This window comes from Ochlerotatus camptorhynchus, unplaced genomic scaffold, assembly GCF_037179485.1.
Source record: "Ochlerotatus camptorhynchus isolate MF236.1 unplaced genomic scaffold, CSIRO-AGI_Acam_v1.1 ptg000370l, whole genome shotgun sequence".
Classification (NCBI taxonomy): domain Eukaryota; kingdom Metazoa; phylum Arthropoda; class Insecta; order Diptera; family Culicidae; genus Ochlerotatus; species Ochlerotatus camptorhynchus.
In genome coordinates, this window is record NW_027040858.1 from 1,704,064 (window position 1) to 1,730,887 (window position 26,824).

At 39.0% G+C, this 26,824-nt stretch overlaps 1 protein-coding gene across 1 annotated transcript; it reads left to right on the top strand.

Moving 5' to 3' along the window:
• The first annotated feature begins 1,897 nt into the window (after positions 1-1,897).
• LOC135710110 (cuticle protein 12.5-like) lies at positions 1,898-13,184 on the top strand. The gene is made up of 2 exons (XM_065232597.1): positions 1,898-1,951; positions 12,812-13,184. The coding sequence occupies exons 1-2, from the start codon at positions 1,940-1,942 to the stop codon at positions 13,151-13,153; spliced, it is 354 nt and encodes a 117-aa protein (XP_065088669.1). The 5' UTR covers positions 1,898-1,939; the 3' UTR covers positions 13,154-13,184.
• The last annotated feature ends 13,640 nt before the right edge of the window (positions 13,185-26,824 follow it).

The window sequence follows — 26,824 nt, forward strand, 5'->3', positions numbered from 1 at the left end:
GGATGACTTCTCTTATTACTGTCTTCAAACTTCCTCCAGAAAAGCTACTTTATTCTTTCTCTGGAAGTTTTATCGGCTTCCTTCAGAAGCTAGTTCACACGTTGCCCAAAAATTTCATCCAACTTCTCCTGGAAAGCAAATTTTCTGTCCTTAGTCCCAAAGTTTGAATTTTCACAAAAATGTTAAATTAATTATGATAATAAATACCGATTTCTTTAAACTTTTCATATCGATAAACTGAAAAAAAATTTGACAACGCTGCGTAGTAGGCCTGGCCGTTTTGATGTTTGTGTCATATCTCAGATATGCTGCTAACATCAATGTTGACAAGAAAAATCATAAGGCGTTATCCAACCTAATCATTTTCCGGGATGCTTTCTCGTACTGCCTGCGTTTGAATTACATTAGATGTATGGACTAAATGCCTGGATTTCGAGTCTTTACGGTATTTGACGTTTCTGGTTGTAATGTGTGTGTAATGAGCTTTTTTTTTGGGCCGGTCTACCGACGATCGTGCATGCTGAACATTACTAAAAAACCGACGAACCAATATGACCTAATACCAGTTCCTTACTTCGGAAACAAACTTTGGAGTAAACAGGAAATCCAGCACTGCGAGTCTTCACATCAGGGATCAGTTAATTTGCCGTAATTACTTCAAATCTAAACATTTCAAGTGGCTTAACTGCTCTTCACAAGAGGCAAATCCTGACGGAAATGAGTTGACGATTTCATTGCTTCAATCACTTGTCCAATTCTGAACACCTTACCACGAGAAGACTTCGTCTGACGAACAATTGGTATGATTGATTGTTTTTCAGACAGCAAACTTAAAACTTTGCAGCATCTCGTTTTGTTCTGATTCGTAGATTCATAAAACAAGTGACGTCCCACTGACCAATGATGATCGATGCTCAAATATTGCAGATCTCATGAAAAAAATCCGTCCGGTGGCTACCGCTGCTGTCAACGTTCTACCGCCAGTATGGAAATGCTGAATAGCTGAAAACTGAAAAAAAAAACATAGTGTGCATTGACAAATTTGCTGACAATTCATTGAAGCCTTGTTCATTTGACAGCTGCGGTGAAACATCTTCTTCTTGCAATGAATCCGTAAAACGGAAATAGTTTACTGAAAGAGCATCACCAACCCGCTGCTACTGAAACCTGTCAACAGTTTAGTCCTATTTTGTCCGTTTCACTCCGAAAACAAATCGACCAAAATCAAAGTATGACTAATCGCCTACTATGTTGGTTTTGTAAGCAGCAGTCACCTGGCCACCTCTTCAATCAGGCTCGAGGTAGCCTACGCGCGGATCGACTCGGTGTGGCCCCGTGATCAGCTGGCGCTTGTTGATGCAATGTTATGGTAAAACTATTTTATCACCGCGCACCAAAGCGGCACTTTGTCGATCGGTGATGTTGTTCTTATTGGACACCAGATACACACACACACACAGTATCGACAGTTGTTTACTACCTCAGGTACCAACTCTCGAGTGTCACTTCAGATCCCCACAACAGCGCAAACAAGATCAAAGAAGGATTGATCATATCACTGATATGCTCCAGCCGGCACGCGCACACACAGAGCCAGGCAGACAGGCAGCCAGACGACAGGGTGCGTATTAACCTCTGTTGAAGTCACCTCCTTAGGTCGTGTCGTATATGCTACGGTATAGGTATGCGATCCCATGTGACACATTACCCGAGTTCTTGGGTCGTTTTCTCGGCGTCCTCCCCCTCCAGTGGCAGTGCGAGCGGAGTTTTGGAAATTATCTCCTCGGAACGCCGAAGCGGCGAGATCGCAGATGCCGGGGCGTGTTTTAGTATAAAAGACATGACTAGTTCATATTTTGACTCATAAATCTGCACAAGTTATTACGCGATAGTTCAGGAAACGTTTTCTCGAGAACCAAGTGGATTACCAACAGCCAACATGAAATTCTTCGTAAGTGTTCCAGCGGAGTGTTATTTAGAAGGTTCTACGTTAGGATTGAACAATGTTTTAGAATGTGGCGAAAAAGTTATTGCAGTAGGAAGTGCATTAATTGATTTGATAGATCAACGTTCGAGAAAAATAGAAGTCTGAAAACTGTGTAAAATTAGCTGCCGCTATCAGAGTTTCAGTGTTTCTTGTTAAAACAAACTAAGTGAATAGCTACCCACCTACTAAAATAGTGATTTTAAGGACAAGGTTCACGGAAATCCCTCCACTTCGCATTTACACTGGCAGTAATATCGCCATCCAGAAGTCATAAAGATCTGAAAATTAAACGTGATGCTGTTTTAAAATTTGTACATTAACACTCCGAACATGATGCCTCCGGTAAAATGTGTAACGGCAAATAGTGAACGGCAATGTTTGAAAAATCATCGCTCAGCAATTTATCAATTGATTTTTAAACTATTGATACCGAATATATCTTTAAAGTATTTAGTTTCAAAGGGCACTAATAGATTTTCAGCCCCGTAACGTGGGTAGATCACCTTTTCGTGGTACTTTACGGGATGTAAGATCTACCACCGATTCCTAGTCCTGACTACTTCAAACTAGGGGAACAGGATTTTTGTTAAGTAGATTACCTGATGTGATCCCGTCAAAATGCGAAGTGGTAAAGCAATTTGTATGCAATAAGGATTCCGTCAATCGCGTCCTTAATTGTTGGTTTTTTAACTTGAATCGCTATAGAAACTTTCTTTTTAGTGGAGTTCATTGTTACTTGGAAACTTCAAGCACACAACACGTTAGTAAAACTAGAACTTCACGATACCACATAGTGTCCAAGATTTGTGCTCTCGAAAATTGGAAGCAACAGTGCATATAGCTCTTTGGGCTCGGCCAACATTCACCTTAAGTCCCACGCACAATGCATCCGCATTTTATACGATGCGGAAAATCTGCTGAGATCTCAGTAAAAATATATTGCCGAGCTGCTCGGTGGTGCCAATCTCGGCAAAAAATCTAAGTGTGTAGATTTCCGAAAAAAAAGGTAAAAAATTAGACTAGAAACAAAACCGAAAGGCCTATTTTTGCGATTTTTTGAGTCCAACTTTTTGCCATGATGATTATTCTGAAATATTCTTAATAAAAGTAGAAAAACTTGCTTTTTTAGATTTTCGATGGGTATTGGAAAAATATTTAAAAAAAAAAACATTTTCTTTGAGCGGTAAGCTTTTTAAGGCATCTAATATAGGCCTCTCATGGTTACTCCGAAGAATGTTATTTTTTTGGGAAAAGGCATATCGCTCTTCATCCGGAATCAATCTTCGCCCTTGTGTGAAATGGAAATGCTCCAAATAAAAAAAAACAAAACAAAAGTTTTAAAAAATCCGTTTTAAATGAGTTTTGTAGAATGTTGTGTCAAATATAAATTGTTGTGCGCCCATCAGGTACAAACAGTTGACGGATTCCACGCCAAAACGGTCGGTCGCGATTATCTTCGATCTGGATGACACTTCCCAAGTAACAATTCAGCAGCTACTTGGCATCCACTGTGATTTATGATGGTTTTATAACGGAAATAAACAATCCATTTAGTTCAAATACAGCATTTCAAAGTGTAAAACATTTCTGGTTAGTAATTCTGCTTATTACTGTTTTAAAAACCTTTTATAGCCTGTCGAGAAAGTTGCTTAAAAAATAAATTTAAAGCAGCTCTCAATACCTCCATAAAACTGTTCTGTAAATCAATCATAAACCTCATTAGCTATTGTTTATTAATGCCTTGATAAAATACTCTATAAAGTTGTTCTGTCATTATAAAAGCAACCATAAAACAATAAGGTTTTAAATGAGAGCAAAAAGCATATATTGTTGCTGTTTAGACTTGTTAAAGTGTACCATAAAATCCCCAATTACTATGTTTCCAAATTGAACTCAAAAGTTGGATCCTCATAGTGAATAAAAGCAATATTTATGACAAGGAAATCTCGAAGAGTAGACGAAGTAGGATGAAAAATTCAAGCGATGTTAACGACGAAGGGAAGTCAATTTCAGCAATGACTGGCATTTGCATCACGTTCTGACCGGTGTTGACCGTCTCCTTTATGAAACAGTCTAAAAACAAACCAACCTTCTCCAGATCGGACGAACGAAATAATTTGCATTTTTACCTATAGCAAACCGTTGAAACTGTCAGTAAGTGGAGATTGGCTGGTTTCCAATTCATAGCAGTAATTTTATTCAGCAAAAGGTTCGAAATTTCATTCAAACGTACTTAATTTCAACTGCATCGTTTGAAGGTGCACTTCGGGAATCATCTGGAAGAAGGGGATATTTACGGGAACGGTTGAGCTTCCAGATGTTGTTGCGATATATGCGAAATGTTGCAAAACAGTTCCGCACACTTCCTTAGTAACTGCTTCCAATTCAGCGGGAGAAAATCCCCTGGAAGAACGCTGAAGTAAAACCTCGTTGTAATGATCGAACAACGCAACTATCGAAAGATAAACAAACTTTGACGTTTAACTTTTTGCAAGGCAACTTTGCCTCCATAAATGCTGCCATAAATCTGAACGGGATAGGATCAAGCAAAATGGCTTTAGATAAATACAATTCAGTCAGGAAGTTTTCTTCATAAAAGCTATTTTAAAACCTTATGAATTTGTTAGGGATTTCATTAAAGCAAAACAACTTTTCCACAAATGGCCCATGCGAACCAACTTTTAAGCCACCGCCATATTACAATTATTTAGTTTGATTTTTACAAACGTCGTTTTCAATGTGTATTTCCATGGATATAACTTTATTTTGGTCAATTTAGGAATGAGCAGATATTTGAAATACGATAATCATAAAACATACCTCGGCTGAGCTTAATGATCAAACTGAAGAATAATTCATTTTTCTTCTCGATTAAAAATAATAAGTGAGATCAACGTTTTACGAGGGTGGACTTATTTTTTTCGATGTTTTCAAGTACATTTCAAATAAGATTTAATATGGCACCTTTAACGTGGCCACTTTATGAGAACAATTTTAATAATTTGGTAAGATCGGATGGTATTTTTGAATCCTTTTCTATCTTGATTGATGAATTTTCTAGTGGATTCAGAAATATACCCTTCAGAACCCTCTCCAGGATGGACCAACTAGACAGATTCTAGTCTTAATGAGGTTTTGGTGGATGCATCAATGGCAAAGTAGCCTTGACCAGGGTTTTATGAATGTTGTTTTTTAGTATCATAAAACTTAAAATGTTTCTTGGGTTGGTACATATATTCAGTATGATAGACCAAATATTTTCCGCAGGAGAGGACACTATTTTGACAAATTTTTGAAAAGGGCCTGTGCGTTTTTGCACACACTTTATGTAAAATATGTACTATGGAAACAGTTGGTTGTAGAGAAAATTTGACTTCGAAAGAGTTGTGTGGAATTAATTGGGCTTTATGAAAAAAATAAACAATGATTTTTTACGGTTTTTACAAAAAAATAAACCCTTGAATTCAAATAACTAAAACATATGTTTCGTCTTTTTTATTTTTTTTTTTATAAAAAAAAATAAGAAAAAGCGGACATTTTAACAGTATCTTGAAGTTGAAGCAACTTTTAATAAAAAAGTATTACTAAGAGCAGCTTTTGAGGCGATTTTGAAACTTTGATTATTTATTACAAAAACTACAGTTTGATAACAGAATATGACTATAAAAATCATTTCAAACGATAGTGTTCACACCAACAGACTACCTAAATGAATCCGTTTTCGAGATATTTAAAATAAAGTTTCATCTAGAGAGGGTCTAGTATAAGAGAGGAGCGGATTCAAAACAAAATGCTTTGGCAACCTATGCCTAGGTGGTTTCTTGCAACACTGCCAATGCAATCAAGATAAGCGCAGTACGATTGGCTCTGGCTTTGACAGTTCGTTTGGCTCAATACCAGGCAGTCCGCTCCTCTCTTATACTAGACCCTCTCTAGTTTAATCATAATCAAATAATTTAAGAAAATAACCTCTTTTTGTAAGTTATTCGTGATTCTCCATCAAGAATGATAACTTTAACTAATCATGTTTGTATTACTCCATGCGTGAAGTTAACGATTTATATAGTTGGAGACAGGCATGGAAATTCATTTGCATTCATTTCATACATTCATTTACATTCATTTGCCTCTAATTGTTTCCATCAATAGCATTCCGCAAAATGATGTATAGAGTTTTATTATTAGCTACAACTTTTGTTCATACCTCAAATATGTATCTCTTATGCATCACGAACTAGAGCGGGCAGAACTTGTTACTGTTTTTCAGTGAATGTAAAATACATTCACTGACAAACAGTAGTGGCTTCTGATCGCTCTGGTTCGTCATGCATAAGAGATACGGATTTGACTTGCTAACAAAAGTTGTAGCTTATAACAAAACCTACAAAAGCTCTATACATCATTTTGCGTAATGCTGTTGAAGAAAAAAGTTAGAGGCAAATTAATGTAAATGAATGCTTGAAATGAATGCAAATGATTTTCCATGCCTGGTGAGAGATGCTTAACGTCAAGTATCAGACTTTACAGTGGTTATTTTATACGATAGATGAGGAGAAGAAAGTATAGAGTTGATAGTTCCGTAAAAGCACAGCAGTGTGAAAATTGTATATAGAGAGTAGAAAGTGAGCACGGGTCAATATTGAGGAAGGCACGAATCGGGCTGATCGTCTCCTTTACCAAACTCCCCTGTAGGGGAGGTATGGTGAGGAGTATCTCCCCCCAATCACACATGGCAAAAGAGATAATCGCCGATTTGCTCACGTACCTTCGATGTGCGGAAACAGTTCTATCGATTGTTTCACACTCAAGACGTCCTCTGACGTAAGAATCGGTGGGTTTGGAAATTGCAGCTATTGGTGCCTCTTCCGCTGTAGGTACATGAGCAAATCGGCAATCACCTTTTTTGCCGGTGGTGGCGGGGGGAGATACCCCTCAACATCCCTCCGCAACAGCGAAGTGCCTTCCTCAAAATTGACCTTTGCTCGTTTTCTAATCTCTACATTCAATTTACTTCAAATTACTATTTAAAACTATGTGGTAACTAAGTCACTATTTTGTTGAAGCTGTTATGCGTTTATGGAAAGTCCAGAAGTTTTAAGGACTTTTAGGTTAAGTTCTGAGAACTTCAGGGCAGTTTCATTACATTAAAGATAATTTCATGAACTTAGATGAAAGTCAGAGAATTTCATAACATTATCTTTAAGAACCTGTTATGAACTTCTCAAGAACATTGAAAATCTCCTGAATACTTCAGGTACTTAGGATTACTTAGGAAAGGTAGATCCATGGACATCACAAAAAAAAGTGGGAACTATAGGGAAGTTCCGAAAACTTTTGAAATTTTTTGATATCTTCAGGGCTGTTTGATTAACTTTTAAAAACTGCAGGAACTTTACAGATGCTCCACGAACAAAGTCTAAAAAACTTCAAACAAGTTGGGAGTCCCATGATTGTCAGGAAAATTGCGAGAACATTAATGATTGTCCGAGAATTTCAGGAATATTTTGAAAACTTGATGTTAGGTAGTTTCATTAACATCAGAAAATTACCTTCAAGCAGTTCTGAGAACTTCATGGAAGTTCCAAGAATTTCAAGGAAGTTACGAAAACTTTAGGGTTGTTCCGAGCGATACGAGAACGTCCAGAATTGCAGGAAAGTTTTAAGATCCTTTATGTTAGGTTCCATAGATTTCAGGAAAAAAAATCGAGAACATTAGTGAAAATCAAAGTGCTTCATGGCAGTTCCATACAGTTCAAGGAAATTGCATGGAATTTTACAGTAGTTTCCCAAGTTTCAGCTGGCTCTAAGGTTAACTCTAAGGAAGCCTTTGCATGAAACTTCAAGAGCACAAATGTCAGCAACCACAGCATGACATTACTACTCATTGTGCTTTTGAAGTTTCAGACTAAGAATTCCTAATATAGGGTGTCCCAGAAAGTATAAACACAGTAGATTATTGGAATAGCACAACATTATGTTAATGAACTCAAATTTTTGTTACATATATATGTTCTCTATAGCATTTTCTTTCAATTGGGTGAAAATAATCCGCAGTTCCTTTAATCGTATGCCAAGCAACGAACTTTTGATCTGACGCTGTCCATGAGCTTCAGCACAGATTCCTTAGTGAAAATGTTGGCCAATTTTGTCCAGTCTTTTTTTCAATTCTTCGAATTAATTAGCTACCTTAAAGTATTTTCGTATCCCTTGGGGGCCCAGAAAGTTTCGATTCAGACAATTCGGAGATTCATCTCTTTTGGCACGTATTGCACATTGTTTACTTTGTACAAAGCTACCATGTCTTTCGAGTACACTTGACGCCAAATTGAGCCAGTATAGTACTGGGTCATCATTTTGACGGATCGTGGGCCGCATATACCGATTCAAACACTCCCGAACGTAAATTTCAGTGTTCCTCTTATCCTTCATCACAAATGGGTTAAACAACTTGCCACACTTACATATCGCTTGCCAAACCATGGCATTTTGACTGATCGGCATCGTTAACTTCCTGACCATCACGGACAGCGTAGTATTGGTCTCCTGGAAGCGTCTTGTGTAGTCAAATTTGACGCATGTTTCATCGTCCATGATAACACACGCCAATTTTCCACACAGCAGGCTATCATATAGCTTCCGAGCCCTCGGTTTGACGGATGCGGTTTGTTTCTCACTCCGTTTTGGCTTTTTCTGCTTGTTGAACTTTTTCAGCCCGTTTATTGCCTTGGCACATTGAACATTACTCTTCGATATTATCAGATTTTTGGCCAAATCTCGAACAGAGGCACTTTTCTTATTGACTTGGGTGATATTCCGGTCCAGTTTTCGGTCCACCGGTCCCGGTTTACGGCCAGATTTCGGTGTGTCCTGGAAGGTAACTTCTTAACCGAACCTATGGCGGTTCGGACTGCTCCAATACTTACTTCCTCCATTTTCGCCAACTTCTTTACTGATATGTCGGGAATAATGCACCATTTGTGCAGGATCTGTTTGCGCTTCTCTGTGGAAATACCTCGCATTTTGACGATTTTGTGAAAAAAAAAAGTCACTGCCCAAAAACTTGCAATAAGTAAACAACAACTCACATCAATAGCTGACAAACTTCACCAGGGTAGAAATGGTGGCGAGTTGAAAGTGTGCTTATACTTTCTGGGACACCCTATAGTAATATGTTATAGATCTTAATGGAAATTACGTGATCATCGGTGCAGTTCTGAGAAATTCGGAGCAGTCCTAGGAAAATCGGGAAAACAGCGGTGGTTCAGGAAAATTTTGAGAGTTTAAAGGCAGTTCCATTAAGTTCAGGAAAATAGCGAGGACCTTCTAGAAGCTTTAAATATTAACGATAGCCCAGAGAGCATGAGGGAAGCTAAGAGAACTTAATAAACAAAATAGGAAATGTAACAGAAGCACCGAGAAATCAGGAAAGTGCAGAATATGAAATGTTTAAAGTACTTTATAGATGTTCCGAAGAATGAAAGAAAATACCGAGCATTTCGGGGAAGTTTGCGGCAGACTGCGGGATTGTTAGAGAAGTTCTGATAACTTCTTTAAAAATTCGGGCACCTTTGAGAAGTTTCCAGAAACTCAAGGCGGTTCAATGAGTTTTAAGTAAACTGTATCAGCTTTTAAAGGTTCTAAGAACTTCAGGGATGTCCAGAGAACTAAAAAAAACTTCAGAAAAGTCTAGAAAACTTCAGGAAAAGTGTGGATATTTTATAGATTTCCAAGAACCGCAGAGAAGCTTCGTCTAGAGATCACCAGAAAAGCTCTGAGATCTCAAGGGCAGTCGCAGTAGCTTCAGGAAAGTCCAGACTTTTGGGGAAGTTTATAGATGTGTAAGGTGCCTCCTTTAGCTCTGTCGGTAAAGGCGCAGCTACAAAGCAAGACCATGTTGGAGGTGGCTGGGTACGACTCCCGGTCCGGTCTAGGAGCTTTTCGGGTAGGAATATTTCTCGACTTCCCTCGGCATAGAAAACGAAGAAGAAGAAGAAGAAGAAGAAGAAGAAGAAGAAGAAGAAGAAGGAGATAGATAGATGTGTAAAAATTATTTTCAATAAATTCAAGACTCCTCCATGAATTTAAAAAAAAACCATTCGATAATCTTTAAGAAGATCTGGGAGTGTTTTCGAAGTTCAAGGAACTTCAGGGGAGCCAGGAGATCTTCATGGAAGTTTAAAGATTTTTGGGACTGTCCCTTTTATTTCAGTGCGAAGAACTTCAGGAGAATTGCAAGAGCTTCAGGGTAGTTTCGAGAACATCAGGGAAGATCAGAGGACCTCAAGGTGTTCAATTTACTTTAAGGAAACTCCCAAGAATTCAAGAAAACTTTAGCATAGAAATTATTATTATCTTTATTCGAGAGACTTCCGGCTTTAGGCTGGTTCGTCTCTTCAGTTCTGAGATCTTCATGGAAACCAAAAGAACATCAAGCAAGTTTTGAAATTTTCGGGTAGTTTTATTATTTTCAGGGATGATCCAAGTACTTAAAGGAAGATCAGATCAACTTCAGTGCAGTTCTATTAAGTGCAGGAACTTTCATGAATATCATAAAAAAAATCGAACGTTAGAAAAGTTCCGAAAACTTCTTGAAAATGTAGAGAACTTTATCATGAAGGAACAAAGACTTCAGGCAAGTTCATAGAAATTCAGGAAAGTATGGAGATTTTAAGGGAAGTTCCATATCGAGGGTAAGTTTGGAAAACTTCAGGAAAATTGTAGGAACTTCAGAACGGATCAAACAACTTCAGGGAAGTTCAATTTACTTTAGGAAAATTGTAGGATCTTTTGAAATGTTCTACGAAATTCAGGGAAGTCTAGCGAACTTTATTCAAGCTCAGCGATCTTTAGGGCAGAAAGCTCAGAAAAGCTTAAAAATCTAATAATAGTTTTCATTGGGAGATTTAAGTTTGAAGATAAAATGCTGATTACAGTTTCAGCATCACAAACTTTTGAATCCAGGGGTCGGGATGTCCAAAGACTGAAACGTTGGACATAAAACATCGTAGAGTTTTAATCCACCGTTCACTGAAAAGCCAATACCCGCAAAAATCAAGGGGTAATCAACTCTGCACACTTTGCGGAAGCACATCGTGGCACCCTGATCGGCACATCATGGCACACGATGACAAGTATGACACAACATATTATATAAAACGGCATCACTGTTTTGTGTTGACATTTTGCCAGCTAAGGTTTACTACTTTGTGTACTTCAATGTAATGGGGATGGGGATTTGGTTTTGTCAGGGACACTTTATAGACTGAACGGTCACGGAGATTCGATTGACTGTGGAGGCTGGTGGAGTCAGTCGATTTCGTATTATCGATTCGCAGTCTCTCTACAGTCTTTCGCTAGAGGGTGTTTATTTCACCGACATTAAGAAAGATCTGCTAACAGAATTGTGAAGGTAAACACACCGGAGGTAACGGAGCCATTACGATATTATTGAACGCAACCGGAAGCGCCAGCAGTTTCAATGAGATTAATATGCGATTCCGGAATGACCAATCAAGGATAAAAAATATGAAGGAGTAACAACTAGATACAATGAGGATTTAGTGATCAAACGACTACAACCAGTACCGATATCCTGGACCCACATGTAAGAAGTTGAGGGTCACGAGAAAGAAGAAGACCAACACTAGTTAATTTGTTTAAGTAAATGACCAATCTTAGTTATTTGCTGGGTCTCCTTTTTATGTATTAGAGTGTTCAAAACATTTAAACCATGGACGATGTAGTTTGACTCCAATCAAGAACGGTGAGGCTAATTAGATGAATTCAGTACCCAACCACAACTGCTGACACTGGGAAGCTACTGCTGGTTAATCGCTACTTCTATTATCGCCATTGCATTGCTATAGTAGCATGATTATAATGCAGATAAGATGCATCTTCCACTTACTGGTTGCGCACTTGGTTTCGGCAAACGTTTGTCAAAATAATGCACAGAGCAGAACTTTCTTCTGCTTAATGGACAGGTTCTGCCATTAGTCATCCTTCTTTTTCTAGTAGAGGGGCTAAACTTCGAGTGTCCACTTACCGGCAACGAGCTCGTTAAATATTGAATTTTATCTTGGAATTTATGTTCACCACTTTTTTCAGTTTTTCAATTAACCATCTGTGAGAACTTAAAAATGTAAATAAACATTCACAAAAGTCGTAACTGCAGGGTTGCCAAACTCATGGGGTACTAAGACTGACACCTTGAATGCCACATTTCGGCACGTTCGGCACAACGCTTGACCCAGCTTTCGGAACAGATAAAGTTGGGATGTACAGAGTTGAACACATCTTGGCAAAAATAGTATTTGTATCCTAGATTTGATTAGAGGGAACTAAATTATGTGTACATAAATGATGAATTAGTGAGTAACAAGCTCCAAAACTTACCATGACAGCACGGCAGGTATATCAGAATCATTAGCAAAATCATATTTTTTTGTTCCCATACGCTCTCAATGTCCCGCGTGATATTAGGCCATATGAATCAAAAGAGTTAATGTACTTTCCTTTCCCGTACTTTTCTTATGGTTCAATCTCAGCCGAGGTCTTTGGGATTTTTGGTCCCGGCCCATGGTTTGATGGGTGCGATATCTACTCAGGCGTGGAATCTGTCTTCCTGGCCATTCTATTGCCGTCAATGGATGGCAATCGATGTCCGTCGGAGCTTGCAGAACAGAGACCGACGTTAAATAGAAGAAGTAAACTCTTTTATTCATATGACCTACAGGATCAAACACAACATCAATACTGTTCAAAATATGTAACAGCTTATCACAAAACCATTTTCTTACCAAATGCCTTCACTCACCTCGACAGATTGTCCTGCTCGCCGTGGTCGCCGCCGTCTGTGCCGAAGAGATGGCCTCCGATTCGATGAAGACCAAGCGCGGTCTGCATCTGAGCCTGGGCTCCTACCATTCCCCAGCAGTGGTATCGCACTCGTACGTCGCTCCGGCCCCGCTGATCGCCCACTCCGCCCCCCTGGTTGCTGCCCCCGTGTATCACAAGACCTACGTCGCCCATGCCCCGGTTGTGCACCACGCTCCAGCTTACGCCGCCTATCACGCTCCGGCCTACGCTGCCTACCATGCACCTGCCTACCATGCCCCAGCCTACGTCGCCCATGCTCCGGTCTACCATGCCTACCACCGTCGCTAAGCAACCAGCAAACAGCAAGCGATGAGGTGAAGGAGGATCTTGTTTACCCTCAAGTTCCCCGTGCTCTCTTATGACATAACATCCACCATCCACCCATCCATTTTAATTTAAGTAATCTGTATGCTAAAAGTGTGTGTGTAAATAGCTCGAAAACAATGTGAACCAAACCGTTCTTAATTTTTCGGAAAATACAAGCCATTTGAGGAAATTATGTTAAACCACTTGTCGCGTTTCATTAACACTCTCACACATTAAGTTAACATTGATTGAAAGGATGGTAATCACTTGAACGTTAATACCGCTTCGGAGAAAATCTGTTGGTGGCGCAATGTTGTAACAATCATCAGCGTGCGTGTGATCCATGACCGTGACAGTGTATCATCCTTTTTTTCTGCGAACACGATTGCACTAGCCAACGGTAATGCAGAACGTGTGTCCTGTGCACAGCTGTGCAGGACAGCCAGATGGTCGAATTCGCATGAAAAAATCCGAGCACATTCCTCTCTATAGTTAGTTAGCGTTGGATGCAGCTTCGAGGATTATCAAATGGAACGTTAGAGTTTGCCACAAGTTGATGCATTTCAAAGCATTTTGTTTCAACATCAAAGGGAATCTCAGCAAATAGCTTTCCCGGGAACTTGTTAAGCCATCCTGGACGCTGTTTTGGAATGTTTGTTCTTTTCACTCCAAAAGGTTACGATTTCGATGTTAGTGTGACAGTCCAACTTTCAAAATTCAGAATTCAGGACCCATGGACGGCTTACGAGCCCATTCTGCCTTACTGCCCTGCAAACAATCCGTGTGAAAGCTACGTCACTTTCATGAACCTGACCTCGAAATATTGATTTCTCGAATGCTTCGCAGAGTGATGCTTCAAATGAGAAAAAATAAAACACGTCAACCTTGTTGTCGACATTGAAACAGGTGTGATTTTCGCATATATTTTCCCTACGTGCTGCACCCCTCTACCATTCTGCGAAGGATGGATGGAAAACTTTCCTACAGAGGTTCTACATTTTGCGCGTTAAACTAATTGAATCAAATATCCTTATCTTAATACGGGGGCCTCGCATAGTCGATTAAGGTATGGAATTACCAAACCGAAGGTGGCAGGTTCGATTTCCGGAAATCTCGCCGATCGAGGAAATCTTTTTAGGGTTGGAATTTTTCGACTTCCCTGCAATTCTGCTTGCCGCACAATATACAAATTCATGTCATGGTGTCCAAGAGTAACCACCTCCGACAACCGATTATTATTATCCTTATATGAAAGCTACGCACCAAAATTTATAGGGGAAAGTGGGGCAGTTTGCAAATTATAAGAAAATCATTACCAATGATACCATATTCAGTGGAAAATTCCTATGATTTTTAACAAATGGATCGAATCAAGCCCTATTTACATCATCAAAACAAATTGAATATTAAACGTAAATATTTGATTTCTTATGAAAGAAGATTAAAAAGAGTTCATTTTGTAACCGAAATAAAACCGTTGGAGTAAAATGAACGTCCTATCGGGGTTGTATGAGCGACCTTGTAAACAACCGTTAATAATATTCTGGATTTCTGAAGGATTAACAATGAACAGTTTAAGCATAAAAATATTTAAAATGAACAAATATTTTCTGTAGAATAATAAAACATAAGAAGTACTGCCTATTTAAGGCTTCAAATTTTTCAGACTTGTGCATGACTGACTTTTTAACAAAGCAGCTGCTTCAAAACGTGATTTCGTATGATACAGTCATATTTATAAAAGGAATAATGCTAACTTGAAGAATTTAAGTTTAAAATTGTGGCAATTCCAATAATATCGCTTCAAACATTAAATTATTCAACTGAACAAAAGTTCGCAACTCCTCATAGATTTGATCAATTTAGACTATTCTCTATTCTCTCCTTACTATGCATTTAATTATATAAGCATACAAGGCTCTCAGTTCCGAGCAAGGGGCAAGACAGCTTTTGAGCACGAGTAAAACCAAAGTTAATTTTGAGTAGCTCTGAGTAACTCTGAGCAACTCTGAGTAACTCGCGTTGATCAAGAGCAAATATACATAGCAACCTGATTTTAGAGGGGGCGACACATCTAAATCTCAACTCTAGATGCTCAAAAAGTCTCACACTAGCGAATCAATCTTCGGAAAATCTTCAGAATCGTCATCAATCTTCTTTCTATCTACTCAGATAGAGCCGTCCCCCTCACTGACATTTGTATTGAAAGCTCTCATCATCGGTGGGATGAAGCCGATTGACATATTGTTCAACAGTATTTTCATAAGAAATTTCACAATTTTTTTACTGATACAAGATTCAAGATACATATATATTACAGGCAGTTTCTGTAGAGGGTTCATGGATTTTTCACGTGAAAGCTATGGTGGCTTGCACTCACTACTTCGTCTCAAAGATAGATTTCCCTACACCTCCTCTCAATTCCACCAATCCTAAGCTTTCTCGATGTCGTACGAACAAAATCTTTCCTAACGCTTTAGTTAGTGTGTCTGCTACATGATTTTGCGACAAAATTGGCTTTAGCTTTAGAATCTTCCCCTTGACTTTCCGTCATAGGAAATAGTATCGAACATCGTAGTGTTTCGATCGACGTATCTCAGGGTATTCCGAAACGCTGATACAACCAGAATTGTCTTCAAGAATCGTAACCAGAAACTGCACTTGAAGATTCAAATCATCCATGACCCTCGCCAACCACAGCACTTCCTTAGCGGCATCGCAAGCTGCTACATATTCAGCTTCACAGCTGGAGAGAGTTATAATGGCCTGTTTGCGGCTGCACCACTGCACAACGTTCCCATACACCTTGATGAGGAAGCCAGTGGTTGACTTCCGATCCACTAGGTCGTTGGCCCAATCGGCGTCAACGTAACAACTTAGCGCAGAATCATTGTCATGTTTACTGTAGAGAAGTCCAACGTTTGTTGTACCACACAGGTAACGCAAAACTCGCTTTAAGCACTGCCAATGCTCCTGTGCTGGATTCTCCTAAAAACTAGCTAGACGCAAAACATACATCTGATCGGGTACGCGTCAACGCAAAACATATATCCGATCGGGTACGCTGCCTACGAGTTCAAGGGTAGGGCTCTTCGACTTTATTTCCTTCCACACCAGGCTTCAGCTTCAGGTTCTATTCCATTGGGGTCACAGCAGGATTACATCCAGTCAGTCCAAATGTTTCCATCAAACGTTCGGTATAAGCTGCTTGGTCAATCTGCAAAACATTTTTCTCTAGATTCATACGGATGCGAAGTCCCATGAAGATTCTTGGTTCTCCAAGGTCCGTCATTCGAAACTCCCTTGCAAGACTGTCACGAACTGTCGGAAGCCCAAGCTGGTGATGAAGTCATGAAGCCGATCGTTCCAGCATTTTGGGCTCTGCTTCAAACCATGCAAAGAGCGATGTAACTTCAAAATGTATCCCGGCTTCAACATTATCCCCTCCGGTGGATGCATGAACACTTCTTCCTTGAGTACACCATTAAAAAAAGCTGTTTTAACGTCAAGATGTCGGAAGTGGTAACCGTTCTATACACCAAGAGCCAGCACAAACCGTATGGTAGGAAGACGAGCAACTGGTGCATACGATTCCACGAAATCTACTCCACGTTTCTGTAGAAAACCAATCGTGCTTTGAACTGTTTCGACTTTCCATCATCTGTATCCTTGCGTATGAAAACCCACTTTGAGCTGATGACCTTCACATTTCCCGGATTCTTCACTACCGTCCACGTTCCATTCAGCTCCAATGCTTCCATCTTGGACTTCACAGCTTGTATCCACTGAACTTCATCCTCTCGATTCCGGAGCATTCGATAAGAAACATTCAAGAGCCATCGCAATATTCGCAGAAAGATCGTACTCTCCGGATCTAATCCATGTAGGTTGTCGACGACTCCGTTCTGGATTCTGACAAACTTCCAGCGGGTCCTCCTCTGACTGCTGTGCGCCCTCCAAGAAGTCATCGTTCATATCATCCGACATGCTCCCAACTGACATGAATTCCTCCTTGGTAGTTATTTTCAGCCTCGCGCCTCTACAGGAACGAACGAACGAACGAACGAACGAACGAACGAACGAACGAACGAACGAACGAACGAACGAACGAACGAACGAACGAACGAACGAACGAACGAACGAACGAACGAACGAACGAACGAACGAACGAACGAACGAACGAACGAACGAACGAACGAACGAACGAACGAACGAACGAACGAACGAACGAACGAACGAACGAACGAACGAACGAACGAACGAACGAACGAACGAACGAACGAACGAACGAACGAACGAACGAACGAACGAACGAACGAACGAACGAACGAACGAACGAACGAACGAACGAACGAACGAACGAACGAACGAACGAACGAACGAACGAACGAACGAACGAACGAACGAACGAACGAACGAACGAACGAACGAACGAACGAACGAACGAACGAACGAACGAACACGGAAAAACGAGTTTATGCATTGATGACTATTTTTTTTACCACTTTTGGGAGCTTGTTCGAGCTGTCATAGAGTGGTTGAAATTTATAGCAAAAAAGTGTATAGAATTTAGACATTTTCAGAGAAAACCATTTTTCAACAAAAGTGTTTAATTTTTTTCACTGGTGGCTGAAAAAAAACTTGGGAACAATTATTTTCCGAAAAGCAGCGGCCATCATTGGTCAACTTTTTGCAGGTATCCTTTGTCAATGATATTATCTCACAACGCGTAAATTCAGAAAAAAATATTAGCAAGATTAAATTTTTACGTACCATCACGCATGTTAAGAACTCGAAATGTATTTCAACTGTCACCTCACAGAACGAATTATGGTAAAAATGGACCAATTAATAGAATGATGAGAGTGTATAATAATTATTGTGAGCATATAGATCTAACGATGTCTAAAGATACAGTAAGGAGAACACTAACTGCTAGGATTTCATCTCGTTAAGTTTAAAACAATTTTTATTTTTTAGATATTTGTATATGCAGTCTACATTTGCTGACAATTTCAAATAAAACGTATGTTTTAAAATAGCATGTAAGGCAACAGCACTATTGTAAAACGGTCTACACTGATTGACGACAAATAAATAAATAAATAAATAAATAAATAGATTGTTTATAGTATTATTTATAATCTAGATACAATTTAATAGTAATTTATGATTTTCTTATTATTTCAAAAGAGCGGTGAGAACTTTATCTTTAAAAGTTTTTCCAGAGTAGCTAGTGAGCTGCAGATTCAGCTGCTACAAGCGTTGTCCAGTACGGTTGGACATGCCAACTGGAATATCCTGTCGCCGTGTGGGATCAGGCCAAAGAGATGGCCGATGCTAATAGTAAGTATATCTACACAGCAAAAAAAAATGACTATTGATCAACGTAATTCAAGCTGATGTATGAAATAATGATGTTATAGCAAAAATCAGATACAATATTACATCAATCGAACGAACGAACGAACGAACGACATCTCAATAAAGGTAGAAAACTTTCCGTCAAACTTAGCTACGGGATGGGAACTAAGGCAGTAATGTTCTGAGAAAAACTGCTCCAAGATTGTACTTTGCTCCGTTTAAATCAATAACACATTATTTCAGATGAAGAGCGACTTGAAACGGGAAAACAGTTTACACTGTGGAAATGTTTTTATCTACAACCGTTTTGCCTAATTGAAGAGCTCTTGTACTGTAAAAGTAAAATCTCCAGCAGCTAATTAATATTGCAAAAACACTTCTGAGCAGTTCCACGCCAATTTACGAATCGGAAAAACTCGACCTTCTCCGATGTGCATAAAACTTTGAAATAAATTGTGTGTTATGTGCAGTCATTCAAATTTGACCACTTTGGATCTTATATATATATTTTTTTCAAAATTTAGAGTAAGCATTCAAAAGAGTGTTAAAAACTCAAATATCTCAAAAATTACATCTTCATTTGTTGGAATTAAACAGAAAACTCATACAAAATTCAAACTTTTGAAGTATTTAAAACCATGGACGCTTGAAAATTGACAAAAAGTGTAGAACATCTACTATATTTCAAATGATAAAACTTCTGAACTTGTGTACATAAAACGATGTCTCAATTGTTTTCCGAGTAGAAATTACATAAAACAGCGCACCAGCGCGATTTAAATTTTGACCAAAAGTTCTTGTTTTACGATTTTTGTCAATTTTCAAGTGTCTATGATTTTAAATATTCCAAAAGTTAACATTTTTCATGAGTTTTTTTTAATATTGAAAAATTGATTGATATTTGCAATACTGAAGTGTTAAAACACTTTTTAAAAAGTTTACTCAAAATTACAAAAAAGTGCATATTTTTCTCAGAAAGACTTTATTTTTCTCAACAACATTATCTCAGATGTGATTTCGATCAGAAGTGACGTTTTCGTGTTAAAATTGATTAAAAAATGACAAAGACGTCATTTTGGAAAAAAAAAATACAAGATCAAAAATGGCCAAATATTTGCAAAAATGTAAATGGTTGCCCATAACAACCTTGTATGCAAAGTTCCATGCAAATCGGAGAAGGTTGAGTCAAAAACTTGTTTTGCGATTTAGCCTGGAACTGCTCTTCTATATAAAGTGCATCCTCCTTGGAAGTGTTGTCGTCTTCGGGTCTTTTGCGCTAAGCACATAATCTGCGTGGATCTGTGCATAATTTATATTTATTAGGGTGGTTCATAATATCGATTTTGCTCCACCAAGCTGCATTCTCGCAAAATTTTAGGTCATTTGGTAGCGAACTCATACTGCATTGGCCCTTTTAAGTTAATATGGGAATTAGTATCGAAAAAAGTTGGAAGGGTTGTATACTAGATACGACCGCAGGGTTGGCGTTGGATAACGTCTGTTATGTGTTGTACTTAATTGTGTATATTATATTTTAGGAATATTCCTTAATAACTCTTTTGCGAAAGTTTATTTTAGGAATATTCCTTAATAACTCTTTTGCGAAAGTTTGGTGGTAAGGGCCGTTTTGTTGGGCTGATGTTGTTGGGTTTGCTCTACTCTGTCGCCCTGGAGGAGCTTTGGAATGATGTTGGTAGTTCGAAGACAGGCAGCATCTCCCCTTCCAGCGTTCCCACACCCCAGTATAGTCCCCAAATTTAAGTGTAACTGTGATATTCTGGAAAGAAATTGTCTTCAAAACTAACTCTTTGTCGAATTATTGGTGGCGTTTTGGTTTTTCTTGATAATTTTGTGGCCCTGAAAAGGGCAATTTTTCCAACGCGCTCGGCGTAGTTGCCCTTGCGGAGCAGACGGTGAATACGACCGACTGAGAACTGCAGCAGCTGGGCATTCCATGACGGTGGCCCAGTATACCGGAGCACTGGCACCAACGCACTCGGCGTAGTTGCCCTTTCGCCCCCAGGCTCTGCTGCCGCTGCTCTGCTGCCGTTGCTCTGCTTCCGCTGCTCTGGTACTGCTGCTCTGCTGCTCTGCTGCTGGGTCGACGATCGGATGGACAATGATGGAACGGGCGACCTTGTTGGACGCTTATATAGTAGAACAGAAAATATCAGAGGTGTCAGATACTCGCATCTGATGTCTCGGTTGGAGAAAGTATAAGAATATAAAAAAATCAATCGATTTTCACCATCTTTAGACAATGGTTTACTTTTAACCATATTTCAATAGGTAACAGAATGAAATCAATAGTTTTGAAACATTCAGCAAATTGCTAGAAATATTTCCAATCGATTGATGCCATTATCTCGTAAATCTATCGAGAGACGGTTGAGTTATTATTGTTCAAAATCTTTCAATTTTTCGTAACGCATCCAAAATGACTGTTTTCAATTTTGTACCCCCTTATGTTGCCGAAAGACGTTATCCAACGTCAAAAGTGAACTTTTGAACTCGTCCTAGCGCTTCGTCATAATTTTTGGAGATGAATTAGCCCGTGGCCAAAAATCTCCTTAATAAAGAATTAAAAAAAAAACTTCGGCCTAATGATTTACGAATTTGCAACAAATTGAGCTCAAATTTTGGGAGAATGATAAGGTTCTGATTTGGAATCCATTTATCTTAGTGGAGCAAAATCGCTATTTTGAACCACCCTTATATTTATCGCATACTTTGTATCGATGAGGTCTGTCTGTGGAGTACGAAACTCTGATAAAGATTCTTTTTCTTCCTGTCTTTTGAAGCTCTTACACTAACTTGTGCTTGCTGTAAACTTTATGCTCTTTGAATCACTTCCACAGTTATTAATTGAGAGCTTTCAATCAGTGCTGTCATGGAAAATTTTCGAGCTGATTACTCAGAACTTGTCTGCAATTAGCTCGCAATAAATCTCAAAAATACTAGCAGGCAAGAGCGCCATTCGTAATTGTTGGTATGGTAATCGATATCTGAGACGTAGAATACTTTCGCCAATTAGAGTTGACCCAGACCCTCGCCTTGATAAGCTAAACCCCTAATCGCTGATCTACTCCACCATGCTTGCTTCACTGTCTTCGTTCACAAATAAGAATTGGGATGCGACAATCACGATGCTATTCGCCACATTACAGATGTTATTTGATACACGTCATTAATTCAAGCGTGCTTTAAAAAAATCAGTTTTGTTTCGCCACCTTCCGTTTTGAGTGAAACATTGCTCACAAGTTCGCTGCTACCAATGGTTGCATTTTTCATCTAAATATGTATAAAGAGAGAGAGAGAGAAGGATTAGTAATTTTCATTTAATTCCACTACCTTATTTGCTTATCCTTGACAGATACGCGTATTTCGTCTACAATGTGCAGACTTCTTCAGTGTCTTGTACTAATACTCGACAAGACACTGTAAAAGTCTGCACATTGTAGACGAAATACGCGTATCTGTTCAGGAAAAGCAAATAAGGTAGTGGAATTAAATGAATATTACTAATCCTTCTCTCTCTCTCTTTAAACAGGTATTCCACTAAGATGCCCACATTCATCAGGATTCATCTAAATATGATTTTTGACGTAGGATTAGGTCTTTTGAGGTGCAATTTCAGAAAACCAAAATCGATCGCGTTACGAAAAGTGGTCATGTTTTGACCACTTATAACTCTGTCAATAGTGGATGGATTTTAAATTTAAACAAGCCAATCGATTGGAAATTTTTCTAGAAATCTGCTAAAATGAAAAATTACTGTTGCAATGGTGATCAAAATTATCACCGATTGCCTGCAAAAAGCGATTTCCTTAACACAGACTTCAAAATCGTGTGTGGTGGATTCCGGTCAGTAAGCGTGTAAAATTCACAGGGAAATATCGGTTCGTCAGTGGTTGTTCAGCTTCTTTTTTTTTCCTTGGTTCATTTTCCGTTGTTCTTGTTTAAAGTACTGAGTATCAATGCTACCGACGCCAGGGAGGCAGCTCCCACAGCTGGACCCTAACTATCTACCCATCAACTCATGAACCGGGGACCAACGGCTTTATTTCCATTCCTAAGGAAGGTGTGATCAGAGATGTTATGTCTCAGAAAATCCCGGCGGCACCGACAGGGATTGAACCCAGGTCTTTTGTGGTGAGAGGCTAACACGCTAACCACTACACCACCGGCGCCGCTGTTGTTCAACTTCTTAGGCTCTGAACCATTTGGTGGATTATTTTAACTTTTGGTTGAAATTTGACAGATGGAAGTTATCGATTAACCCTGCTATCCGAGCGTGGTTATTTCTGACAGACAAGAAGTTAAATTTTGAAAACCGTGGCTGAGTTCTTATCGAAAACCGGTCGATCGACAGCACAGGGATTTTCGAACATAGAGAATAACTTTCGAAATGTCACTTTTAACCACGAGTTAAATTTAACTCGGCAAATGGTTCACAGCCTTAGGCTCTGAACCATTTGGTGGATTATTTTAACTTTTGGTTAAAATTTGACAGATGGAAAGTTATCGATTAACCCTGCTATCCGAGCGTGGTTATTTCTGACAGACAAGAAGTTAAATTTTGACGACCGTGGCTCGAAAACCGGTCGATCGACAGCACGGGGATTTTCGAACATAAGAAATAACTTTCGAAATGTCACTTTTAACTACGAGTTAAATTTAACTCGGCAAATGGTTCACAGCCTTAGTCACGCTTTGAAAATCAACTTTGGACATTCCTGTGTTATGAACATTATCGGTCAAACGATTTTCGAACAGAAATTGCTAATGGTTGTCAGAAGTTATGTTCGATCTCGCCGTTAAGTAAAAACTTTCTTTTCAGGCTGTGTTTCATTTGGTGAATTTTCACTTACAGATGGAACATTTTCAAATAAACCTGCTAATCCAGCAGACTTATTTCTGACATACAAGGAATCAATTTTGACAGACGCTTTCTCGAAAATCGGCCGATCAACAACAGAGGGATGTTCGAATATCTTAATTGAGGGGGTTAGAAGGAAAGGGGTGTAAGTGACTTTGATCGATTCTCTTCATCGACTTTCTCTTTCGTTGATAATTCAGCTGCAAACACATTCCTTGATTCGTGTGCCATTCTGGATGCTAGATGAGAACCTCCTTTATCAAACTATATCACTTACACCCCTACTCTTCTAACCCCCTCAATTTATTTTCGAAGTGTCAAATGTAAATGAAATTTTTCCAAATGGAACACAGCCTTAGTTTTGTAAAACCCAAGCAATTCTTCAGACCCTTCGGCACCTGCTGCCTACGGTGCTGATTATAGCAAAATCAATACTCTTCGGTTCATTTCCTTCTATTAAGTTTCTCAAAATGATTTCTTCGAGGATTTCTTTTGCTGACTCCAAGGGGGAAGACAGTGAAAAATTAAGAGCAATCCAGAGTAGCTCTGAGGAACTCTTTTGCTCTTTGATGAACGATTTTATTATCTCGATTATTTTGACAGCACAGCCCAAGCAATCAATGCTTTAGGTGTAGAGGAACGTTTGTTTTTTTAGCCGGTGATCTATGCCGTAAAATACACTTAATTCATCGGAGAACCTGCTATCTAATAAATGGGGCTAGGGGGCGTCTGTGGGAGTTTGGTGGAATAGTTTGTACGTTTGTATTTTCCTGTTCTAGCAACCGAGATCCTCACAGGATTCATCCACAAGTACATGTCCCCACTGGAGCTGGTAGCCGGTAGGGAATATCCATTCGCTTGCTCTAAGCATCTGGATGCCCAGTACTACGGTAGCAAGATCCTAGTCAATTTCATTACCATTGCAAAGAGAAAAGTGTCCTGCAGAAAGCCATCATCAGACTGATTTAAGAAAATAGCCAAAACTTCAATGAACCTGTAGAAAACGAGATTATTTCCTCATTTAAATATTGCATCCATTTATTTTCTTCATTCGTTGTTTTCGTTTCATTATCGAACTGACATTTGCATGGTCAAATTCCAACACTATATGCCCTACTAATTCTGTTTCATCACAAATTAGATCGGATCCCAGAGCAAACCAGAGTAGCTGTGAGCAACTCTTAGTAAAAGAGGTACTCAAATGAAAGCCGTCTTCCCCCTCGGCTGACTCCATTACTTATATGAACATGGAAAGGTCAAAGAGCAAAAAAATGAATTTCACCCTCGACCTTCTCCGATTCTCATGAAACTTTGTTATGGTTGTTTGCTAAAATTCGGCCATTTTTAAACTCGCAAAAAAACTTCAAAATGGCGTTATTGAGATTTTTCAACAAATTGTAACTCGGAAACGTCACTTCTAATCGAAATGACGTCTGAGACAAAATAATCACTTGTCAGGAAGAAATTTTTGTAGTAAAATGGGGCATAACATTAAAAAAAAGTTTAACATAACAAAACATGACCGTCTTCAAAATTTTACCTTCTGTAAAAATGAAATTGGACACTTGAAATTTAATAAAATTCCTTAAGGGGGTATTCCCGATCTTTTTTTCAAAAAATCAAATTTTTTTTTCACGTTTTTTTGTACTTTAGACTATATACTTTCATCCCCCCAAGCCGTTTTCCGATCAGCGAATTCGGTGTCCAGGCATAGCTGACTAATGGTAAGAACCCCCAAAATGGTTTTAACTAAAGTTAAAACTTTAAACGCGTTTTTCTCGAAACCACATTTTTTTTATCGGGCGAAGATTTTTCTCAGAAACTATAAGAGATATTGACTTGAATTTTTGCGCATTTTGTTCCTTATTAAATTCTTTGGAGCTTCTGCCATTTTCAGCCAATTATATATTAACATTTAACATTGTCTGAAGCACCTTAAAGCTGCAAAAAAGCGGGCAAAAAATCGCCTGTTTTTTCATATGGCCGCCATTTTGTTAATTTGCAAGATTTTTTGCTGCCAACGGGAGAAGCTCCAGAGAATCTTATGCAGATTATTAATTTCATCACGAAATCTGTTTCAGATGAAGCCGTTCCAGAGAAAAGTCTTCGCCCGTCCAGGCGTTTGCGGCGAACAGGGGTCTGTTTGCCGCCGTTTTGTGACGTCAATAATGTCTTGTTCAATAAACAAGAATCCCAAAGAGTTAGGCGCATTACTATTCATTTTCTTTGAAAAAAAATTAATTGAAAAACAGACCGAAAAAAGGCAAAAGATTGGGAATACCCCCTTAAACAACAACTTTTGGACAAATTTTTGAACTGTTTGCTTAAACATTTGTTTGTTAAAACAGAAAACGGTTTTGGAAGTTATTTTTTTTTTTTTTTTTTTTTTGATAAAGCTCATTTGAATAAACTATTCAGAGCCGAGGATTCTATACAAAACATCGTAAAACTATATTCATAAAGTACAACACAACAAACACTTTTTCTTCCGCCATCCAATAAGCCTCGTCCTTTAAAACGGGATCCGCTTCCGGTGGTTTCATTGTATGGCAGTATCGTCAACGGAGGCCAGAGCACTGCCATTGCAGCAATGGATGCAAAACGGTTGCTTTCCATAGTCGACGACGCATCGACCGGAAGAACTGCGGATGAAGAACAATGAGGAGGACCACACAATGGTTGCTGCCATGTAAACAGACGATCGCGTGACACACATCGAGAGTAAGGCTCATTTGTAAAAGTATGGACGACTGTCACCACAAAACTGAAAAAAGTTGTTACAATGGAGCAAAGCAGTAAAGGGGTATTCAACTCTACACATCTTAATGCGTGCTGAGAGATTAAGTTGTGCCGGAAGCTGTGCCGAACGTATCGAAGTGTGTATTATTATATCATGGAATATGAGTTTGGCAACCCTGAAAGTAATAAGGACTTTTGAGATTGTGTTTCAGTTTTGCTGATTGTGCTTGACAAGCATTCAGTTTCATTCTCTCAAGAACATGAGCGAGGGCGATGAGAGAGGAACTGGAAGTCATCCAACCTGTCATTACAAATTCAACCAGTTCACAAGATTTAGACACGATGTCCCTTTGAATAGCTAATTCCATGCGGATGTGCAAAAAAAAATGCGTAACTTGATCGATGGTAGACGAAATTGCCACCTCTTCAACTAAAGCAAACCCAGAATAATGATGAGTATGATGAGTATAATGCCTAATACCTGAAACACCAACCGTTCCAGCCTACCAAGCTATCAAGTTCACGGAGTGGACCCTTACGCAATGTAACACCAATGTAAACCAATGGCCAATGTGTCACTGATGAAAATCACCAAATATCCCCTCAGTCCAGATCAGAAATACTTCGGAAATGGGGCAGTTACCTTCGACGGAAGCGCTTTATTCATTATA